A 21,684-nucleotide genomic window follows, 5' to 3' on the forward strand; every position below is an offset into this window, starting at 1 on the left:
TGCATATGAAATATGTCGAGGTTGCTGTTGTTTGACTGTATAAATCACAGGCACTTATGAAACGGTTAACGGTTTACGATAGGAAACTTTTTTTTTTTTGAAAATCATGTTCTGTCAAGATCATTTCACACAAGGTGATTAATAGTTCAAATTAGACCCAGCTTAACTATTTTAAGTTCAAATAATGCTTACCTACATTTTTCGTTAGGCTATGGGAATGTTAGCCTGGAATGTTCTGTGGGCTTTTCTTTGTGGCAAGTTTCAACACAAAAATTTTTTCCCTCAAACTTATAAGAACATTCTTCGAAAAACACTCTTGAAATCTTTTGACACAACGTGCTTTTACAAAACATTCTTAGAGGGTATTTTGTGGCACGTTTAAAAAATGTTTCAAATAAACATTTTTTTCCCCCAGTTATAATAACATTCTTTGATAAAATTTTTGTAATGTTTTATTTAAAAAACAGCTGGGGACCATTTAAAAAGGAGGGCAATTGCACCTCAATGAGGAAGCAAGGTTTTTTGTTGCTTGATGAAATGTAATCTCAATAAAGCAGCCAAGAATGTGGTAAAGCACAAGACAAGCAGGGAATGTTAACCGGTCACAAACCATTAGATAAGACATCATTGTATTGTTTTTGTTTTTTTGTGTTTCATAAAAAACTGAAGACATTCCAGACATCTAATACATTTCATTGCAGCAGTGCATATTGCAGTTCTGACACACAATATGTTTCATTGGTTTTTCAGCTCTTAGAAACAAGTCCAATAACATGCTGTGCTTGGAGTGTCACAATTTATCCTGGTCAAAAGCATTTTTGAACACAAATTGTCTTGAAATTGAATACTGAATCCCGCCCCCCGTATCAAGATGTACCTGTCAGTTATTTGGACAGTTTTGATTTAATGTACATTCGCTTAATGCACAAATACTGGACATGACCAGCAGCCATTTTAGTTGCTGTGATTGGTGAATGCGTAACCAATGAAATAAGAAAGAGAATACAACTTGTTGCTGGGCAAATCATATCTGTCTTGACCATGCCTTATGATCACCAATTCAAAGAGGTCTCTATGACCAAAATAAAAGCCAAAAGCAAAACAACCTGCCAACATACAAACAGCTCAGTTGAAGTTTTGTCATGAGCAAAGCATTGGTTCCACGTTATCGTAAATTACGAGTAATTAATCTTTAAATCCCTTTCTGGACCGGCCTGGCTGCGTGCGACGCTTTAAGAACAACCCTACGGTTCTGCCCCAATTACCGCAGGCCGACGGTCTTCGCGCTCCAGTGCGGGGATCGCACAAAGGCAGAATAAATTACGCGTTCCAACGGAGCTCCCGCGAGTCGCTAGGATAATTAAGCGCTGGCGGGGCACGTCCACTCCGCCGCGGATGTCGAGGTCACGCCAAGGACTCGCTTCTGCCCCTTTCTTTAAATGTTGCATCATCGACTTCCTCGCGCCTGCCCGCGATCTGATTGGAGCACCCAACCACGGAGAGAGTAACATTCATTTGAATGACATCAAAAGGGTTTAAAAGGGTAAAGGACTCTTATCTAAAGCAAATTGCAGGGAAGACTCAAGGAACAAAAAAAAAAAAACTATTACATTCATAAAATGCATTATAATTTTACTGAGAAAAGGCCACACGTATTTAAACATGAACACCTGCCGAAATTGTTTGGCCGGACATTATGAAGCCTACAAAGGAGCTCGTTATCTGGCCAAACACCTGCCGCAGGTAACCAGCAATCCTCCGTGTTCATATAGCACGGTGTTCATACAAGTTCAAAAGAGTATTCTATCCCAGAATACCCTTTCAAACTCATATAAATTCATATGAAAATGTATTATATCCCAGTTGTGCATTCATTTCTCACAGATCTACCATGGGTATACGTTAGATCAGAAGGCTTACACCTCATACTTGTGTAATGCTTGGTGAATTTGTTTCAGACAAAGAACCACACAAACTGTGCTTTAGTGATTCCTGTAGAGTTTTCCTGTGCAGCACCATTGCATGGTGATTTAAAGTGTGACACAGGGAAAGAAGGACATATAAAAATCAAGGCCCTAGCCTATCCGCTGCAAGCTATGTATCAAATTTCATTGCTGATAGTAGATCTTTCTTCACCGTACACACGAAACACCATGTTGACAGTTCACATTTGAATGTGCTGGTGGGGTCATTTCAGGTCTTTCAAGAACATTTATGAAAAGGGAACTTTAACATTATAATGATATAACTTTCCCTGTCCTATATCTGTAAGACACAGGCGGCCATCTGTTCAATAGGTACAATTGATTCTGAAGGAAAAACACACGCTCGAGGCTGACTCATTTTCTTAGCTGCCGCGTTTGCTCTGAGCTCAACGCACCGTTGTTGCATGAAATAATAACATGTAAAAAGGACTTTGTTTGTGTCAGGAGACGTCAGTCTCAAAAGCTCCAGCCGCACAGTTCTCACGATCATCGCTAATGCACAGACATGGGGTCTGATGATGTGGCTGTTGATTATGTTGCCAATAATGCAGTGAAAATAAAAAAGGGAAAATCTAATACATTTTATGTAATACTACTACTACTACTACTACTACTACTACTAATAATAATAATAATAATAATAATAATAATAATAAAACATAAATTTCGTGGAGGACACCTCTCACAAACTTTACACAGGCAGCTTGTCTGTATCATTCCGGTTTATTTTATTTCAAGGTCATATTTTGGTAAATTGCAGTCGGTTCCCATTGCTAATTCTTCTTTTGTAGAGAAGTAATATTTTTATGACTGACAACATTACACTTCTGGCATTCAGCAGATGCTCTAAACCAGAGTGACTTACACAGCTTTCTTACACAGCATATTTATCCATATTATCCAGCTGGATATTTCTATTGAAGCAATGAAGGTTAAGCTCCTTGCTAAAGGGTACCACACCAGTGTCCTACCAGGAAACAGAACCTGCAAACTTGAAGTAGGCAGTATACTCCAAACAACGTGCAAACCTTGCAAAAAAGAACCACCACAAACGTGACGCCAAACACAGTTGTCAGTATACTCAATATGAATTCCAGGTTCTTCGTTACATGTCATTAAATGCTGCTGGGGGTGCACAGACTTGTGTACATTTTTCCAAGTTACTTTGCACAACATGGGACCACGACACCCAAATTTCATGCAAGGAATATGAGCATATTTTGTTATTTTAAAAATCTATGCAGATCAATCATGAAGATGATAAAGGACCGTGCACACGTTCAGTAACCTTTCTTTCAAAAGTATTTATCTCAAAAGCAGTCCGGTCATGACCACGATGATGTTACCAGTTATCACAATCATGTCTACATGGATACAGATTTCAGGAAGCGGTGTCCTATCCATTTCAGCCTATGAGAAATTGGGAGTTGCAGTGCACTAGATGCTATATCGGCAGCACGGTGGTCCAGTGTTGTTTGCTCACAGCCAGAAAGTCCCGGGTTCAAATTCCAGTCCTGGGCCTTTCACATTTTCCCTGATTCCATGTTCTCCTCGAGGAAATCGGAGTTAATCGGAGACTCTAAATTGACCAATGGTGTGTGTGTCTGATAGATTGGTGACCTGTCCTGGGCATAATCATGGTCCGGGGTGCATTCCTGCCTCTCAGCCAAAGTACACTGGGATAGGCTGCAGCACCCTCAGCGACCCTGACCAGGAATAAGCAGGTATAGATAATCATACACTTCAGTGTAGACAATGAACTGTATAATTTCATTAATTGTAGATAATGGATGGATGGACACCATATTGGTTTCTGGCTCCTCCAGCCTCTCCAGTTCCCATATGTGCTCTATTGCTATATAGGTTCAGCCCATAGACAGTAGAAAAACAGGTTTATCGCAAGCGGACATTCAGTGACCACTTAAGGGCTCACGTCATTCAAGTTTATATATTCACTCACTAATTTAGAAATGGGCTAGACTTTTTCATGACCACAAACTCAAAATTGCATAACTTCTCCGCAGGTTCGATAATGCGCCAGGTCAGTTTTGTGTAGTCCTTTCAGCTTCGACAGTACTATGCAGTTTGTTTTGAGATGCATTTGCTTATATGAGAAGTGGCTTAAAAGACTAATATATGGGATTATAGATTAAATATGCATCAAAGGATCAAAGGATACAATCTCAGTAAATTTGTATCATGCTATAAAAAAGGGACAACTTGTGATTATTTCATCAAGCAGGGCACTACATTGACGGTTTTCTGCTCAATTGGCAATGCTGACCTCTGCTGGCAGAAGGAAAGTACTGCTATCAAATTCCAGAAACAAAGCTGTTCAGTCTTGGTGTTTAGTCTTCCCCAGGTCGTGATGCACACCACGAGAAATCCACAATTTGTATTCAGTATTGCCTCAAAATCCAATGTAAAACATTCCAAAAGGATGCACCTCAAAATTAAAGCATTTAGAATGAACAATTTTGAAAGATGACATTTCGTCTTTGAGAGGAGTGCTTTATTCCTCCGCCGTGGCGTTTGCCTTCCGGTATAAACAGTGCTATAGATTGGTGTCAGTGGGTGGACCTGTGCAGAAAATCTCTGTTGTGGGAGCTTAGACCAGGAGACAAGAGCCTCCCAGGCTGCCTCGTTATAGGCAGAGACGGTGTAGCAGAGGTAGCAAAGCTAGCGCATGCTGACAGACTCCTCAGAGAGGATTACTGTGCACGGAAGCGCATACTTTCTAGGGCTGCGATAGCACCAAGACAGATTAAACCAAACACATGACATAGCCTGCGTGAAAGTGTTTGAGACAGGGAAGAGGACACGTTAGGCTACACAGCTCGTTTTTCATTTGGGTGCCGATGAATGCTTTGGGAACATTTGCTAATTTCATGCCAACAAAGGAACATTTTTAGAACCTTAGGATCTGAAATTGCAGAATGAGCAAAAAATAAATTAAGCACCAGGCAGAGCTGAGGAATTAAAAATGGGATCAGTCATATTAACCTATGGCCATCCTAAATCAAATCCCCAATTACGTAGGTCTGGCTGCGTGCATGGGAACAGCCCAAGAGAGCGCTGATGACTAGGAATGCTGAAACATCTACATCGCCATCTGGTGGCTACTTGAACTATACCTTTAATTTCCAAGCGAAGTCTTGAGTAGTAAACTGCCACTACTTTAAAATAAAGACAACACCCATGTCATAGTCAGTGTACGTTATACATTTATTATTGAACCACCCTCTAAGATCCAAAAACATTGGGCACAGGGAATAAAATGAATCCATTGCTATACTTAGTAAAGCATTACTAGTGAGTTTCATTAAAAACGTACAAACTTTTTTTTTCTTTCCTTTTTTTTTGTTAAAAAGTTTATATCAAGCCTTCGAATGATTTTGGTTACAGATAATACATATGACACTACAATGTCCAGGTAAAGGATGGTTTTGTAACTTTAATAGAATAAAACAAAAAAAAAAAAAAAAAAACCCAAAAGCTCTCAATGTTGGTTAAGCAAAATTATGAAAATACATAAATATTAAAAATGAGGTAACTGCAAGTGTACCAAGCAGAAAGAAAAAAAATATATATATAATTGCAATAACACAACGATGATGGAAAAAAAAAAAAAGTAACACGCAGGCTGTCTAACCCCTAGAGACGTGAAGACGGAGGGTACATTCAACGGGAGAGGAGTGAATAAAGGATACTGACGGTTTTTCAGCTACGAACTTGTGTAGAAAAGGCAACTGGTATTAAGACACTGCGGGTTCATATCTGAATTGGTTATTCTAATGACATTCTGAGTGAGACAGAGGAGAGCGGGAGGTCAGTGGCGTAGGTGGGGTGGAGAGAGTTGGTAGATGCATTCACTGGGGGTGGATGGAGGGGGGGTGGATGAGAAATGACACAATGTGACACAAAGAGAGAGATCAAGCAAGTGAGGAATAGGGCTAACGAGGCTCGGCGCCGTGTGGAAATTTCTGCAGCCTCAACCCTGAACCGTTAATTGGAGCGAACGTCAAAATACCAAACCCAAACAAAATGGCGGGCATAACGCTGAGAGAAAGAGAGAGAGAGATACTCCGGCCTCCTCCCAGTGGCGGAATTAGAACTACAAGTCCCATGCTGACGGGGCAAAATGGACTCCAGGCGGTCGCCCGGGCAAGCGACGGTGTCAGCTGGCTGGCGGCTGTTGCAGCAATTATCGAAGAATTTGTGCTTCCCTTTAGTGCAGCGAAAAAGTGTAATCACTTTGCGGAAAAAAGAACAGTAATACGTACATATACCTCGGCGTTTTGCGCGCCAGGCTCGAGAGAGAGAGAGAGAGAGGAGAGCTCTCCGCAGCCCCGATGGCAGCTTCTGCGGCAGGAGGACGTGCTGGCTGAGCCTGGCCTCCAGAAAACCAAACGTCAGGTCCGGAAGAAGAGTCAAAAAACGGAACTTCCACCAAAATAACGAGAGAGAAACATTCCCAGCTTGTGCAGCGTGAATGCGCTGTAGCGGTACCCTGGAAACGTGGTTCGTTTCTCGGAAAAGCTAATGCTGACCCCCCCTTCTTTCCATAACTGTTCGCCGCCCTCTCTCCAGGCCCGAGGGCGGAGTGAACGGAAAACCTGTCATTTTAAAAACGCGCTGAACCCAGCGAGCGGCACCTGATTGCAGGCCATAAGAGGGCGGGGCTTATTTTCAAACCCCGCCCTTCGAAATCCTACCCCCACCCAAGTCCAATCCAAAGCTTCGGAAGGCAGAAGCGTCATTAACCGGTTGGTGCGTGTTGTCCGGACGACGGCGCCTGAGCGCCTCGGGGCCGACAGGACAGACGGCCAAGGCCACTCCCCCTCGATCGCAATCCGCGGTCTTCAGATGTCACAAGAGGGGGGGGGGCTTGGGGGGTGACTGGGGGCTCGACCAGTACAAATGAGGGTCGGGGCGTTCGGGACGGGACGGGGGGTGGCGGGGGCGGTGGGGGGGTGAGGGAATGATGCTGTTCGGCCACTTGCCGCTGGGAGGGGGACATTGGACAGTGGGAGGTCAGCGCTGTTTTAAAATGGGGGGGAAACCTCTTCCATCTCTGCACATCTTATACGGAAGGGAAGCCTCAGAGAAGAGAAAAACCAGTGTACTGAACAAGTATTGCATAAATAACACAGAAAGGTGACCAATGGCGCTCAATCTCACACGCTTACTCACGCGCGCGCACACAACTCACACACAATTAGGGCTGGGCGATACACTGCAACGACTATTACCGAATGCAGTAATGCTCATCGCCACGGAGACAAAAGACAGCCAATCAGGAGTGAGGTCTTCCGGTATCTACGCGGTTGAAAACAATACATCATCACACGGAAGCTGTCCGACCTTGCTGCTGATTGGCCATCTTACCAACACCCAAGACGTAACTGTGGTAATGTCCCCCCACCACCCCCACCCCACACCCTCCACCCTCCACCCTCAAAGGCATTTCAGGAGGCCTCTGAAGTTTGGATGCTTGCTACTGCTCCAGGTACAATTCAAAGAGGAACACACTATTAGAAGGTCAATACAAACACGGTGGCAATGACAGTTATTGCATTCGATAATTAGCGTTGCGGTGCATCACCCAGCCCTACGTACAATTCACAAGAAAAATCATCCGCACGCACGTACGTGTAACACAGTCGCTGCACACAGCCTCACATCTCACAGTATTTCAATTGTCTAAAACAGATTGCTATATTGAAGCTAATTGTGATACCCCATATTTCCCAATTCTTATTAGCTATATAGATATCATTTGCACTTCTCAATTTATAAAACATTGTTCATTTTTTTTTTTTTGTTATGTTTTTTTTCTTCTTCTGCCATATATTTCATATATTTATTCATACGGAAAAAAATGACATGCTCACAGTCAATCTTCATGGTAAATATACAGACACACTATAATGCTCTCACATACCAGGGAATGTTAGTGCACCCACAGAAAAAGTCAAATAAAACAAAAAAAATAACGCAATTTATATAAAAAAAGAACAACACCTTAAGAAAACATTCAATTATACCATAATAGTGATCAATACTTGTATAATAATAAGAATAATCATCTTTGGAGTTCCAATCACACAGTTAGTAAAACGATCACGGAAAGGTTTCTGTTGTTGCTTTGTAGCTGAGGAGACCACGATAATTCTTTCTAAATTCTAAGACGCGGACACGCAGCGGGAAAGGTAGGACCCTGCCCGCCTGTGTGTGTGTGGGCGCGTGTGTGTGTGTGTGTGTGTGTGCTGTGCCCGAGTGTGTGTGTGTGTGTATGTCTGGGAAGGGTCGGCACTGAAAGCAACAGAAAGGAGGAAGGCCCGGGGGGGGGGGGGGGGGCAGAAGACAGGAAGAGGAGGTATGGGCTGAAGATGTGGAGGAGGAGGAGGAGAAGGGGGTCTGGGCGTGCTGGGGGTAGGGGGGCGGTGTGGAGCTCCGCCCCCTCACTCTGAATCCCGCTGCACCTCCGATGCGTCCGCCCGGCAGATCGGACACGTTCTGTTGGCCTGGGAGAGAAAGGAGAGAGCGAAGAGGAGTTGGAGCGAGTTTGAACAGTCCTGCGGCCCAGCCACGGAAACCCAAAGGAGATGGTCTCGTAACCTAAAGGTCGTAGGTTCAAACCCAAAGGAGATGGTCTTGTAACCTAAAGGTCGCAGGTTCAAACCCAAAGGAGATGGTCTTGTAACCTGAAGGTCGCAGGTTCAAACCCAAAGGAGATGGTCTTGTAACCTGAAGGTCGCAGGTTCAAACCCAAAGGAGATGGTCTCGTAACCTAAAGGTCGCAGGTTCAAACCCAAAGGAGATGGTCTCGTAACCTGAAGGTCGTAGGTTCAAACCCAAAGGAGATGGTCTCTTAACCTAAAGGCCGTAGGTTCAAATCCAAAGAAGATGGTCTCATAACCTAAAGGTCCAAGGCTCGATTCCCAGCTAGGACACTGCCGTTGTACCCTTGAGCAGTGTATTTTAACCTACTTTAGTAACAGCAGGATATATACTTAACATTGCTCCTGTATATATCCTGCTGTATAAATGGATGCAATGTAAAATTCTATGTAAAAAAGTTGCGCAAGTCGCTCTGGATAAGAGCGTCTGCCAAACGCCTGTAATGTAATGCAAATACACCTGTGAGCCTTAAATCCTGTAATGTAATGCAAATACACCTGTGAGCCTTAAATCCTGGAGCTTGATCCGAATCCCAAAGGGGCCGCGGTGTCAATGAGGGGTTTTTGTTGTTTCCTTTCAAACAGCTCCCAATTAAGGCCTTGAAAACAAGGTCTGTAGACTCCTTAGCTGATCGATGACTTAAACGAACCACCGGTACTGGGGACACCCCAAAAAAACCAGCAGACACCGCGTGGTCTCCAGGACTGGAGTTTGACATCCGCTGGCTGACTGGAGTTTGACATACCCAGAATACCGAGGCCATCTGCACACTGTGCAGTGACAAAAACAACCAGGCAGTTTCGACACATCTTATCCCTGTTCATTCGTACCGCGAAAATGCTAATACAAGCCTTCAGAGCTTAATTTAATAAGCTGAATTAGGTAGTTAATTAATTGTTTTTAAAAAGCCTAAAGCATTTAAAAGATCCAATAATTAAACCTTATATGTAACTAAGCAGCCACTTTTTTTTTTTTTTCCCTTTAAAAAAACGACATTGCTTAAAAAAATCAGGTTCGAAGCCCTCTCCGTCAGCACAAAAGCCCTGTTTGATAAATGTAGCGCCTGTGTTACATTTCGTCCATTGGGAATGGGACACCTGCAAAGATGTTGAACCCGTGTCAGTGATTCAAGTCTCAGCAACCGCAACCCATCAGGAAGCGCACCTCCCAATGTCCGCGTGGCGTAATGCTGTTCCATTACACGCTCCTCGTTACGCAGTCAGTTCGGACTCCGTGAAATGACGCACTCCTCATTAAAAACTGGGGGCGACATAGCTCAGGAGGTAAGACCGATTGTCTGGCAGTCGGAGGGTTGCCGGTTCAAACCCCACCCTGGGCGTGTCGAAGTGTCCTTGAGCAAGACACCTAACCCCTAACTGCTCTGGCGAATGAGAGGCATCAATTGTAAAGCGCTTTGGATAAAAGCGCTATATAAATGCAGTCCATTTACCATTTACCAAAAACTAAACTTGGATTCTGTGACATTATGCATTCTGCCTCCGGGTGCACTTCGAGAGTTTCCCCCACCGGGAACAGGAAACACTTTTAAAGTGAGCACTTTAACACAAAAGGCCTTCGTTTCCCTGACAACGCTGCGGCGTTCCTAGGTGTCGTGTTCCATATCTGCAGGCTCACAGGTGAGAAGTGTTTCGTGTGTACGGTGGAGAACCTGTTTGGGTAAACAGCGTCTTCCGAAGATTCAGAAGAGCAGGGCAGGTTTGAGAGTGTGTGTGTGTGTGTGTGTGTGTTTTTCTGCAGAAGCCCCTCCCACACACTCACCTTGAGCCACTTGTCCACACACTTCCCGTGGAACTCGTGATTGCAGGGCAGGACGCGCAGAAGCTGACGGGACTCAAAGTCACACATACAAACTACACACCTGCAAGGGAAAGAACGCATTTAACGCCTTACGCACACACTGCTAGTACAGGCGGCGCCGTGTATTTCACGCTCAGACCATTACAACACCGTACACAAATACACACCGCACACTTGCAACAGTAATATCACACTTACACTACAACGAGACAATACACCCAAAAATACATATACATACACACCATGCACCTGGCACACGCCATCATTGCCTTACAATAGGTACAATAGGATGGTTTAACAGACCGTCTTCGTCACACGGTTCCGCTCTCTGGCAAACTGAGAAAATGGGGCGGGGGCAGCAGCTGCCACTCACAGGGTCTGCTCCGACTGGTGGTTGTTGGGGTTGAACCGGTAGGACGGAAGCTGCTCGATGTCGGCTTTGGTCAGGCCCCGCGGCTTGGCCTCCCCGAGGCGCTCGGCGAGATTCAGCAGCGCCTGGGGGGGGGGGAGGGGGGAGGAAGGGGGACTATTTCATCCTCAGCTCAAATGCATTTCACTGGCAGACTTCACTCCTTCAAAGAAATCAATCTGGGGCTGAGAAGAGCCCACTGTTCATTGATTAGCATTGGTGTGTGCATTCTTTTCATGTTCAGGAAATGGTGACAGTTGCGCTTCAAAATAAGACAGTGATTGAGTAAGCTGGTCGGGTGCTGTGGACCTGGTTGTTCACCGTACTTTGTATAGTTTTTGTATAGACTTAATTTATTTTTTTTATCTAATTAAACCGCACCACTCCTAAATTTCCTTCTATGAGCAACTGCATTTGTATAAAATTATATAATTTTTCTAGAATTTCTCACTTTACACACAACATGCTTATAAACTTAGTTATTTCATACAGTCTTTTTTTGCTGATCTTTATCAAGTGTAAAAATTACCTTGAAGGGCACTATATATGTATATACATACATAATTATTATCCGTTACTAATGGTCTACATTTACAAAAGCAATTCTGGCCAGGCACATTGAAATGAATCAGCAGGAAACTATGTTTCATGTTGGGAGGGGCACATAGCACCACTGGGTTCCCCCATGTGCCCCCCCCCCGCCCCATTTGGCCCTGTGCCACGGCTTTGCAGGACAGCGAGCAAGCGACTACAACTAAAAATATGCACCGCGTTGCCCGGGAAACTAATTAGCCGCCCTCACTGCGCGCAGTAAAACGTTCAGGGTTAATTCCGCCCTAACAGAGTTTAACGTGAGCCCAAAAGGGATAAAAATGCGTGCCAGCTGAATTAGCGCCCAGCAGTTAGCGGTGCAGCCATTAACGCAAACATTATTTCCGCTGTTAAAATCATTACTGTTAAACAGTTACAAGTATTTTCATTTTTTTTCCTGCTGATGAGAGTGTTATTTTTAGGGTTCGTCTAATGACACCAATAAAAGGAGAGGGGGGCAGGAGGGGCGCTTCTACTTCGGAGCTACTGAGGAAAACACTGCTTTAAAAACTAGGGAAACTTTTACAACAACGAGCTTCTACGAACCTGACAACTTACCATTATTATTTAGCCTCTTTAGCCACATTATGTTAGAAATAGCTACGCATGCCTATTAGTAGTATAAGTTCTGTGTTGAAGTACTTAAAGAGGAACTTATTTAACTGATCAAATTAAAGAGCTAACCAGCTAATATTTTCTATTTGATATAAAAACATAAGATTAGTCTCATTACAGGAATAAAACACTTGTAAAGACTTATTTGTAGTGGAAAGACTGAGCGGCTGTCTCATTTATCCGTTTTCACTGTATTGGCTCGACCGCTAATGGAAAAAATTGAATGTACCTCGTAGTTCTCCACCTCGCCATCGTCCACGTCCAGCTCCAGGCTGATGGTTGGTCCCACGGCCGGCTGCACGGGAAGCATCGACCTGGGGGGGTGGGGGGGGGGGGGGGGCAGGGGAAGGGGGGGTTAACAGTGACCGCGCTGTCGGGACCCCACACTTTAGCGGGGGGGATAAAGGACCGGGACGTTACCCGCGGGACTCACTTCCTGCCCACTGGCTCCATTCCTCCTTCCTCAAACCGAGAGTGTCACAGCTGAACCGGTTAGCCATTATTCTCCAGTTTGGACAGGGCCGGTTTGAGAAGGAACAAACTGGAAAAGCTATTTTTTGTCTGGATTACGCTCTCCAAAGGGAGCTGATCACTTGGACGTCAACCTATCTGTGCATTCAGTGCTATAAGACATCACGGTAAGTAGTATGATAAGACTTCACATGCTGAAAAACTATAATAATCAGGGCCACGATTTTCCCTGAATTAATTCTGCTGACCACCCAGAGATCTCTATAGCTACTGTATTCACCCATTTAATTTGTTAGGGGATTAATAATGAGATAAAATGTAACTGGATGTGGTGGATGTCTTGCAAGCTAAGATAACTATGACTCTTTCCGATTAATGGAATGTAGGGACAAATCTAGCAAAATTAACAGAACTGTTGAAATCAAAGGTAATTTGATAATAGATCAGACAGTGGTTTGAAAAGCTGTCTTGAAAGGCACTGTGCCAGTGGCTCTGGCCAAAAGAATAATGCATGTGCTGTTAAACACTGGTAATACAAAGATTAACCATTCGATGAGTATGTTTATTAGAATGTTTCTATCACAAAATCTTAAGTCAGTGTTCTAGAACTCCATTCCCTTCAATTACCAGTAGTGATTGTTACATCACCATTAGAATGTTCAGTTAAGAACATTCTAATCACATATTTGTGACCTCACAAATGCATAGGTTAAAAATGCATAGCCTATGCTACTATATAACTATATAGTAACATAGGCTATTTATTTACTATATAAATAACTATATAAATACCTGCATAAAGTGTTAGAGGTGTAAGTCTCTTAGTCTCTGTTGAACTCCTCAGTGTAAATGCACAGGTTAAAGTGCATATGTTATGTTTAAACACCATCTGGCGTGGGGCGGGGCTACTCACAGGAAGTAAGGCAGGAAGCTGGGGTGGTACGGCGGGGGCGGGAGCGGCTGCTGGGAGCGGTACCGTCGCCCCGTGATCCGCCGAGGCATGAACTGGGGGTACGGCTGTTTTAGGGGGGGAAAAGAGGCAAAGAGGCGTTACCGCCCCGAGAAAGGGGGAAGGGGGGGGGGAGGGGCGGCGTTTCGTCGCGCCCCGGACGCCGGGGGCCTTACCACTCCGAAGAGCTCCTGGGGCAGGGGGTCGTGCGAGAGGAACTGGAGCTGGGTGGAGGTGGGCAGGGAGCCGGGGTGGCCGGAGTGGGCGTAGTTGAACCCCCCGCCCACCGAGAGGTGCTCTCCCAGCAGCTCCACCTCGTTTTCGATTCTCTGCAGCGGCTGGGGCAGGAAGGAGAACGCGCAGGTGTGAGTGTGGAACAAACTGAATGACACTTCACTGCACAGGCTATTTCACCAATGGATCAAGACAAGGATCACAATGCATCTCTAGCTGTTCTTACATTAGATTACACTATAGGCATTTAGCAGCTCTAACCAAAGCTTCTTTCTCAGCTAACAATTTTTAACACAATCCAATTATTCAGTTGTATATTCAACCGAAGAGCTTCAGGTTAAGTACCTCGCTTAAGTGTACAACAGCAATAGCCCACCTTGGATTTGAACCTGCAACCTCTGAGCTGCAAGACCTGTTCCCTCAGCAATATACTACATTGCCGACATTACACCCTAGCTATGCCTCATTAAAGAGATGCAAATTTTTTTTTAGGCCAAACATGGGACACCCATCGCAAAGCCATTAGCACATAATCCTTTGCGTTTGTGCTGTCATACCCCAGATCACTGCGAGCGATAGCCAAGCTCGAAGCTGATTCTACCTGGTGCCACAAAGGCTAAAAAATAGACCCATATGGAGTACAGAAGACCGACTGACTCGCTGCCCCCCTCCCCAGCCCCGCCCGCCCGCCCGCCCAATACCCGCCCACCCCCCAAACCCGGGGTTCGCCGCTCACCGATCGGGACTGCTGCGCCTGGAAGGGCACGAACTGCCCGGGCGGGGGCAGGTGGTGGGGCGGGTGGTGCGAGAGGTGGTGGGGCGGGTGGAGCAGGAATGGCGGCTCGCCGGGCAGCAGGGAGGGGAAGGCGTAGGGCACGGGGAGGTGCTGGACGGAGCAGGCCTGCAGCATCTGAGAGAGAGGGAGAGAGAGAGGGGGAGAGACACATCTAAGCCTCTTTTCCCCATCGCACAAAACAGTTCGGGAACCTATCCGTACACCCCCGGAACCATCTGGAACCTCCGCGGCTCCTGGAATGCGTTCACATATTTCTTCGCAGAAAAAGTTTGCAAAAAGTTTGAGAGGAAGAAAAAAAAGAGGGGAAAGAGAGAGAAAGAAAGGAGGAAGTACAAGTGAGAAAAAACATGAGAATGAGAGAAGGACATTGCTATATATATATAGCATAGACCAGAAAATAACAGTAAACATAAAGAGAGAGATAATGAGGTGGGAGAGGAAGTTCAATATTTCACCCTGCTAAAGCAAAATGAGCACGGAACAGCGAGGGTCACCTCTACTAGTGTGCGTTCTAAATAACGCCTCTACAGCACACCATCTTAGAGTGGGGTCACTGCTACACGACTCTTCAGCCCAGTCCGCGAGCTTGCTGAAACGCACAGAGCCGCTCGCCTGAGGCGGGCATTTTGCGCTACGCGGCTCGCTTAGCTTCAGTCTTCCATTTAGCAGTACCACACCGTGACAGGGAGGTTTAAAAAAATGTATCGCTGTTGGCCACTAGAGGGCGCCAGATAACAGGACGTGCAGGGCTGAGATTGACTGAGGGATTGTTTTTGAAGATGCTGACCGGTAGTGTGAGGTGCTGAGGATCTGGAGGGGGGGTCTTTAGGGGGTATACTCACCGGCGGCGGGACACTGCACACGGGGTAGTGCTGCCCGCTGAACACCACCGAGCAGCCGGGGACCTGCTGCTGGGACGAGCAGCCCGGGAGCTGGCCCCCGGCGCAGAGGGGGGGCGGCAGGCCGTGGGGGGGCACCGGGGAGACCGTGTAGGACACCGGCACCGTGCCCTGCTGCAGCTGAGGAGGGAAGGAAGCGGAGGGGAGGCGGTCAGTCGGAGCGGCGGTCAGGGGTTGCCGTGACGTCTGCAGGCCCGCCCTCATGTAATGGAACAGGGCCCTGTTTCAAGCCGGAGAGTAGAAAAGTAGGCCACAGTTTTGCCGGATTTAAACCCGCAACTCCACGCTTTCGCTCTCGCGAAAAAGCCAAACCAGGAGAGGGACGACTCACCTGCTCGTGGAGGTCCATCACCATGGCGCTCTGCTGCTGGGGGTGTGCGGCGGGGTGCAGCAGGCGGGGGGACAGCGTGGGGGGGTGGAAGGCGCGGGGCTCCTCCAGCCCCGGGGGCGGGGGCGGCTGGCCGAAGGGGTAGCTCGGGTGCGGGTGGGGCGGGTGGCGGTAGTTCTCGTCCTGCCCCCTGCCGGGGGAGCCGTGGGCGAGGTGGTGGCGGGCCAGGCGGTCTCGGCGGGCCCTCTGGCGCCTCACTGGGGGGCTGGGGGGGGGCAGGCAGATTAAAACCACTGCTGACAAAATCAACACAGCGCTATGTGGAACTACATATCCCATCATCCTCCCTTCCTTAAGGGTAATGCAGCCCCAGTGAATGCGTGCCAGAACACCAAGCCCCGGTTCAAGTCCCACCCTTCCTGAAGAGTAATAAAGTCCCACTGAATGAGAATTAGAACACCAGGCCCTGATTCAAATCAAGAAGAGTACTACATATCCCATAATCCTCTCCACTTAAAAGACTAAACCACTAGTAAATGACTGGAAGAGCAAATGTGCCCACTCCACTTAAAGCCAGCACTACATATCCCATCAATCCCTCCATCCAAGGTAATATAAATTTAAAAAACCCAAGTGAGGTCGAACACCAAGAAACAATGCACTCAAAAACAAGACTACATATCCCAATATCCTCTTCTCCGTGAGAACACAAACAGGCCCCCGCCGCACCATGCTCACCTGCGTCGGTTGCGTGCGGGGGTGTGGCAGCGCTCGGGGGGGTAGTGCGGGTGGGCAAGGGGGTGCGGGCGGCGGCTGTGGGGCAGCTCCCACGGGCGCATGGGGGGCGAGGGGGTGGAGGGGGGAGCCGGGGTCAGCTCCAGAACCGGGTGCTGGGAGAGGCGCTGGCGTTTGGGGCTCGGGCTGTCCTCGCTCTGCGAAGGGAAAGAAGTCACGGCGTTAGCGTCACGTTCCACCGTCACCGGCTTCACCAACACTCCCTGTCTATTTTAGTTAGCGACACGCACGCAGGCACGCACACGCGTACACACGCCTATGCATTTCTACACATCGCACATTTCTGGCTTTAGATTCTGAGAAACAGAATCCTTTTGTTCCTTCAGCGAACACCTACAAATAATCATACCGCGTGCAATTATTCACACGTACACACGCACACACGCACGGACACACACGCACACACACAGACACGCACACGCACACGCATATGCACACACACACGCACACACATACGCACACGCACACACATATGCACACACACACACGCACACACACAAACAAACACACGCACACGCATATGCACACACACACACACACACACACACACACACACAAACAGACAGACACACACACACACATATGGACACACACACACACACACACATATGGACACACACACACACACACACAGACAGACACACACACACACACGCACGCCTAAGAGGGGTGAAGTGTGAGCGGTCTCTCAGTCTCGCTTTTCCCATGTTGTGCCTTCCGGTTAATTAACAGGACGGGAACTTAGCCGCGGACACGGAGGGCGCAACGCGCTCAGGAGAAACAGCGGGAGCGAGAGAGCACACACACACACACACACACACACACACAATCACACACCCACACACAAACACAGTCACTCACACTCACACACGAGTGCCAAGCGAGGGGGGGGGGGGGGCGGAGACAAAGGGATGGATGACTCCTCAACAATTCCCCTGCCCCCACAGTATTAAGGACTGTTCAGTAAAACACATAAACCATTAACCCGATACAGTCTTGTGTCATGTTTATTTGTGGAATTTATTACTGTTGTGGCATTAATGCAGAACGTGTCCTGTATTTTCCGTACGCATCTCACGCCATGTTTGGCTAGTGTTAGCGACGACGTTTGGCTACCGTTTTAAGATCGTCTGTTAGCCAGCCAGCTATTTGGTAAGCAGGGGTAAACTGCTTTGCTAATGGTGGTTCTGTAGTCAGTGAGTCAGATAGAAGCAGAAGCGGTTCTCTCTCACATCGCTGTTCATTCAGCTGTTTCCAGAGCACGCCTCTCCTGTGCAAATGTTTTATCATCAAATAATGCTGTCTTTGATAGCGAAGCATGCAACTGTAAAAACGTATGTCATTCTGAATGTTAAAAACAACAGCTTTTATTTTCTGCCTAATGCGGATGCCAAGTCAGACACACGCAAAAACACACACAGACAAAGACACACACACACTCACACATGCACACACGCACAGAGGCGTGCACGCACACACACACACACACACACACACACACAGGAATCAAAGCCCAGGGGGTAAATGTGAACAACCCAGCTAATGGCAGACCGAGGACTCCAGTTGATTGGCACCCCGTGGGTGGGTGAGGGGCGAAACTTCTGCACGGGGGGGGTAGGGGGGGGGGGGCACAGCACCTGCCCCGGGGGTAGTTACAGTACTCGCCCCGTTATTCCGCCCAGCCCCGTCGACAGCCACCCAAACCCACCCAGACAGGCGCGTCCCATTAACATGAAACATTGACGGGCCCCCCCTGTCTGCGTTTGGGATGGGGGGAGGGAGCGGGGGAGGCAGGGGGGCACGGCGCTCCACGGGACAAACGCAGGAAGGACGGGGAACGGGGTGGGGGGGAAGCCTTAATGGCACCCCCTTACGTCACCGCACATACTCACGTCGTTTTAGCATTTGGGCAAACACCAAGGCCAAGGAAGACCGTTGCCGTGTACTATAATGCACGTTAAATCGATCCGAATTAGCCAACGCTGAGGTGATTAGCTGAGGAATGAGAGAGAGCAATTATATATAACAATTATATAACCTACTGGGAAACTAAAACAAAATTGCAAAGTAAAATGAAATGTTATTTGGCCCTAAAAAGACAGTATGCTGTAGCGAACTACCTGACCACAGTTACTGACAAAAAACTGAGAACCACCTTGACGAGGTACAGACTCAGCGAGCACCACTTAGCTATAGAAACTGGCAGGCACAGACAATCATGGTTGCCAGAAGAAAAAAGATTGTGCCAACAGTGCAAAGGCAACCAAATTGAAACTGAAAAACACTTCCTAATGGAATGCACAAAATTTGACCAAATTCGCCAAAAATTCTACCAAAAAATAATCCAGAAATGTCCCCAATTCAATGATATACCCAATGACGATAGATTACCCTACCTATTAGGAGAAGAAAAAGGCTGCTGCATATTAGCAGCACAATTTGTGTTCTCCTGCCATACTCTGAGGGACAATGTGTGACCACCTCATGCACACATTTACACACAGCATACACATGTACAAGCAGACACATAGTATTCACTCATGCACATAACACACAGATAGTCAGACACACACACACACACACCTAACATCACTTACTGATATTTTTGTATATATTTATTTTATTTTATTTATTTTATTTTATTATTTTATTTTTTTTATATAACGGATTAATTGTATATAGTTGTATGTTATAACCACTGCTTTGGCAACACAAGTGCCTATATTTGTCATGCCAATAAAGCACTTTGAAATTGAAATTGAAATTGAGAGCGAGTGAGAGACTGAGAGAGAAAATGACAGCGTAAAAGAGAAAAAGAGAAGAGGGACATATAGTGCGGCCCACAGAGGGGGCGGGGTGAGAGAGAGAGAGAGAGGCAGAGAGAGAGTGAGAGAGAGAGGCAGAGAGAGAGAGAGAGATGCCAACAATAAGAAGAACTGAAGCGAGGTGCTCTATACGTATATAAGATGAAGAACTTGGGGGCTGACTACATACTGCATACCCCACCACAGAGACTACATCACAATATAAAGGTCATAATATGATACACATCAAATGGCAAATGGACTTTTATCCAAAGTGCTTTACAATTGATGCCTCTCATTCGCCAGAGCAGTTAGGGGTTAGGGGTTAGGTGTCTTGCTCAAGGAAACTTCGACACGCCCAGGGCGGGGTTTGAACCGGCAACCCTCCGACTGCCAGACAATCGGTCTTACCTCCTGAGCTATGTCGCCCCTCAGGATATGTAGCCCACATCAGGATATGTAGGTCAATTCGTTTCACTAGGCGGTATGCAACACGGTTCTCAAAGCCAAGGCAGCCAGCTTAATCACTCCTGGTCCTTTTAATTTACACAAGCAAAATCAGCGCGAGCATAAATAGCAATTCCTTGCCATCTTTTTTTTTTTTTTTTCTCTCTCTCTCTTCTCAGCCAATGGCGTTACCGAGCGATGATTGGACCGGGCGCGGTACGGAGGCGGGGGGAAATGACAGCGTGTTAACGGCGTGCCGAGCGAGAGTCTGGAGTGCAAAAGCCTTTCGATTCGCTTTTAAAATAAGCACAGCGCTCAGCGGCCTCAAACACAGCCCCTGCTTAGCAGAATGGGTAACGTTGCACACGTCGCTTTACAGAGTGGTGTTATTTGCCAGTGTTAAAAAAAAGTAGCAAACCCCTAAGGAGGAGGAAGAGGAGGAAGAAGGCTTAGAAGACTTAGGATATTCAAATTTCATTTCAATTTTGTTTTTTTGGAGATGCAAAAAAGCCTCGGATAATAGTGTAGGGTTTCGTACAGAAGCCCTGAAAGGCAAGATTAATTATTTATTAATTTTTTAACGGTCAAATTCGGCCAAAAGTGAAAAAAAACGTTTCAGGGCCTCCACCAGTTAAGTTGCACGCACGACTAGCATTGAAGCAGGACGTCTACAACCTAAAACAAATTCACGAAAACAATTTGTTTGCTGAAGAATGCTTAATTAGACTATACTTATCATGAGATCCAATGAGTTTGAGGATAAGAATTTCATGGACCTCATGAAAAGTCAAGTCATTGACTGTTCGACCAAAATCTAATACTGCCATAGGCATAAGCGTATAATATAACATATGTAAATATGATCGCCATGGCGCTGTGATGGTGAGGGAGGTCTGCAAATTCCATCGTAACAGACAGCTACTGTGCTATAGCCGGGGGGGGGGGAGGCATTAAAAATAAAAAAATAATGACTATTTGCACTTCAAGTGGCAATGTCGTAAAATAAAACGAACTCAGAATCGAGCTCGGATTTTCTTCCTGGAAGACTCGTTAAAACAGGCCGTTACCGGTGTATGCCAGAACCGCCATCCTTGGTACTAAAGATGCAAAAAGCCCCAGAGTATTTTAAATACAGTGTTGAACCCGCATTTAATAACGTCAATTGCCTCTCTTTACGTTTCAGTCCCATAAGACTACAGCGCGCTAGTTCAATATTGCTCCCATTGCAACTCGTTACTGCCGTGACGACTGGTCCCCCGTACATAAACGCACAGGGCCCTGCCGATGCTGCTGACAGGAAGTATTAAGTCAGGGCGTACCAAAACAAAGGCTCTGTAACTATGGCAATGCCCGGATGGTTCTTTGTATCACCCGGCCCCAGAACCAGACGCTGTGCGTACTGCAGAAGGGGGACATTTAAAATGAGCCGTTTCAATCGGAGACCCTAATACACGGATGCTCTAACCTGGACCTCGAATCCAAATCCGGTCCGCGTTTTCTTTTCCCCCGGGAAAGTAACTGAACAGTTAGTGCTACCGATTGGGCCAGTCTGCATTCCCGCCTGACTCCCAGGTAAAGGGAGGGCGGAAGACCGGCAGTTCATGGACCTGGAGGGCTGTGGTTTGAATAACAGGGCCCAGAGCCACCGCATACGCGTGGAAGCAGGTTCAGCGGCCTTCGCTCCCGTGTCAAAACGAAAGCCGTTAGCGGCTACGCTAACTCTGCCCCGGGCTCTCTGGTGCTACAGGAGGGCGTGCGGCGGGCGCCCCCGGGGGGGGGGGGGTTCCTCCGAACGGCGTCCGACGCGTGCGAGGCCCGTCTGTCACGCTCGGCGGGAGCTGCGTTCCGTTTCGCGGTCC

The 21,684-nt window shown here is 46.9% G+C and overlaps 2 protein-coding genes across 2 annotated transcripts in view; one reads left to right on the plus strand and one right to left on the minus strand.

Annotated features, from left to right (window-relative positions):
- zgc:113274 (uncharacterized protein LOC552925 homolog) overlaps window positions 1-13,803 on the plus strand; it is a 36,842-nt gene extending 23,039 nt beyond the window's left edge. The window contains exon 4 of the transcript XR_010331357.1: window positions 13,793-13,803. The gene's annotated coding sequence lies outside the window, so the exon portion shown is untranslated. The remainder of the gene's footprint in view (window positions 1-13,792) is intronic.
- rnf38 (ring finger protein 38) overlaps window positions 5,192-21,684 on the minus strand; it is a 36,160-nt gene continuing 19,667 nt past the window's right edge. Inside the window, exons 3-12 of the mRNA XM_064344338.1 lie at window positions 16,518-16,711; window positions 15,783-16,044; window positions 15,395-15,571; window positions 14,493-14,666; window positions 13,699-13,860; window positions 13,487-13,590; window positions 12,332-12,416; window positions 10,861-10,982; window positions 10,449-10,548; window positions 5,192-8,512 (exon numbers count right to left, since the gene is read on the minus strand). Of these exons, the coding sequence (XP_064200408.1) occupies window positions 8,450-8,512; window positions 10,449-10,548; window positions 10,861-10,982; window positions 12,332-12,416; window positions 13,487-13,590; window positions 13,699-13,860; window positions 14,493-14,666; window positions 15,395-15,571; window positions 15,783-16,044; window positions 16,518-16,711 (1,443 nt within the window). The 3' untranslated portion in view covers window positions 5,192-8,449. The remainder of the gene's footprint in view (window positions 8,513-10,448; window positions 10,549-10,860; window positions 10,983-12,331; window positions 12,417-13,486; window positions 13,591-13,698; window positions 13,861-14,492; window positions 14,667-15,394; window positions 15,572-15,782; window positions 16,045-16,517; window positions 16,712-21,684) is intronic.

Source organism: Anguilla rostrata, chromosome 7, assembly GCF_018555375.3.
Source record: "Anguilla rostrata isolate EN2019 chromosome 7, ASM1855537v3, whole genome shotgun sequence".
NCBI classification, from domain to species: domain Eukaryota; kingdom Metazoa; phylum Chordata; class Actinopteri; order Anguilliformes; family Anguillidae; genus Anguilla; species Anguilla rostrata.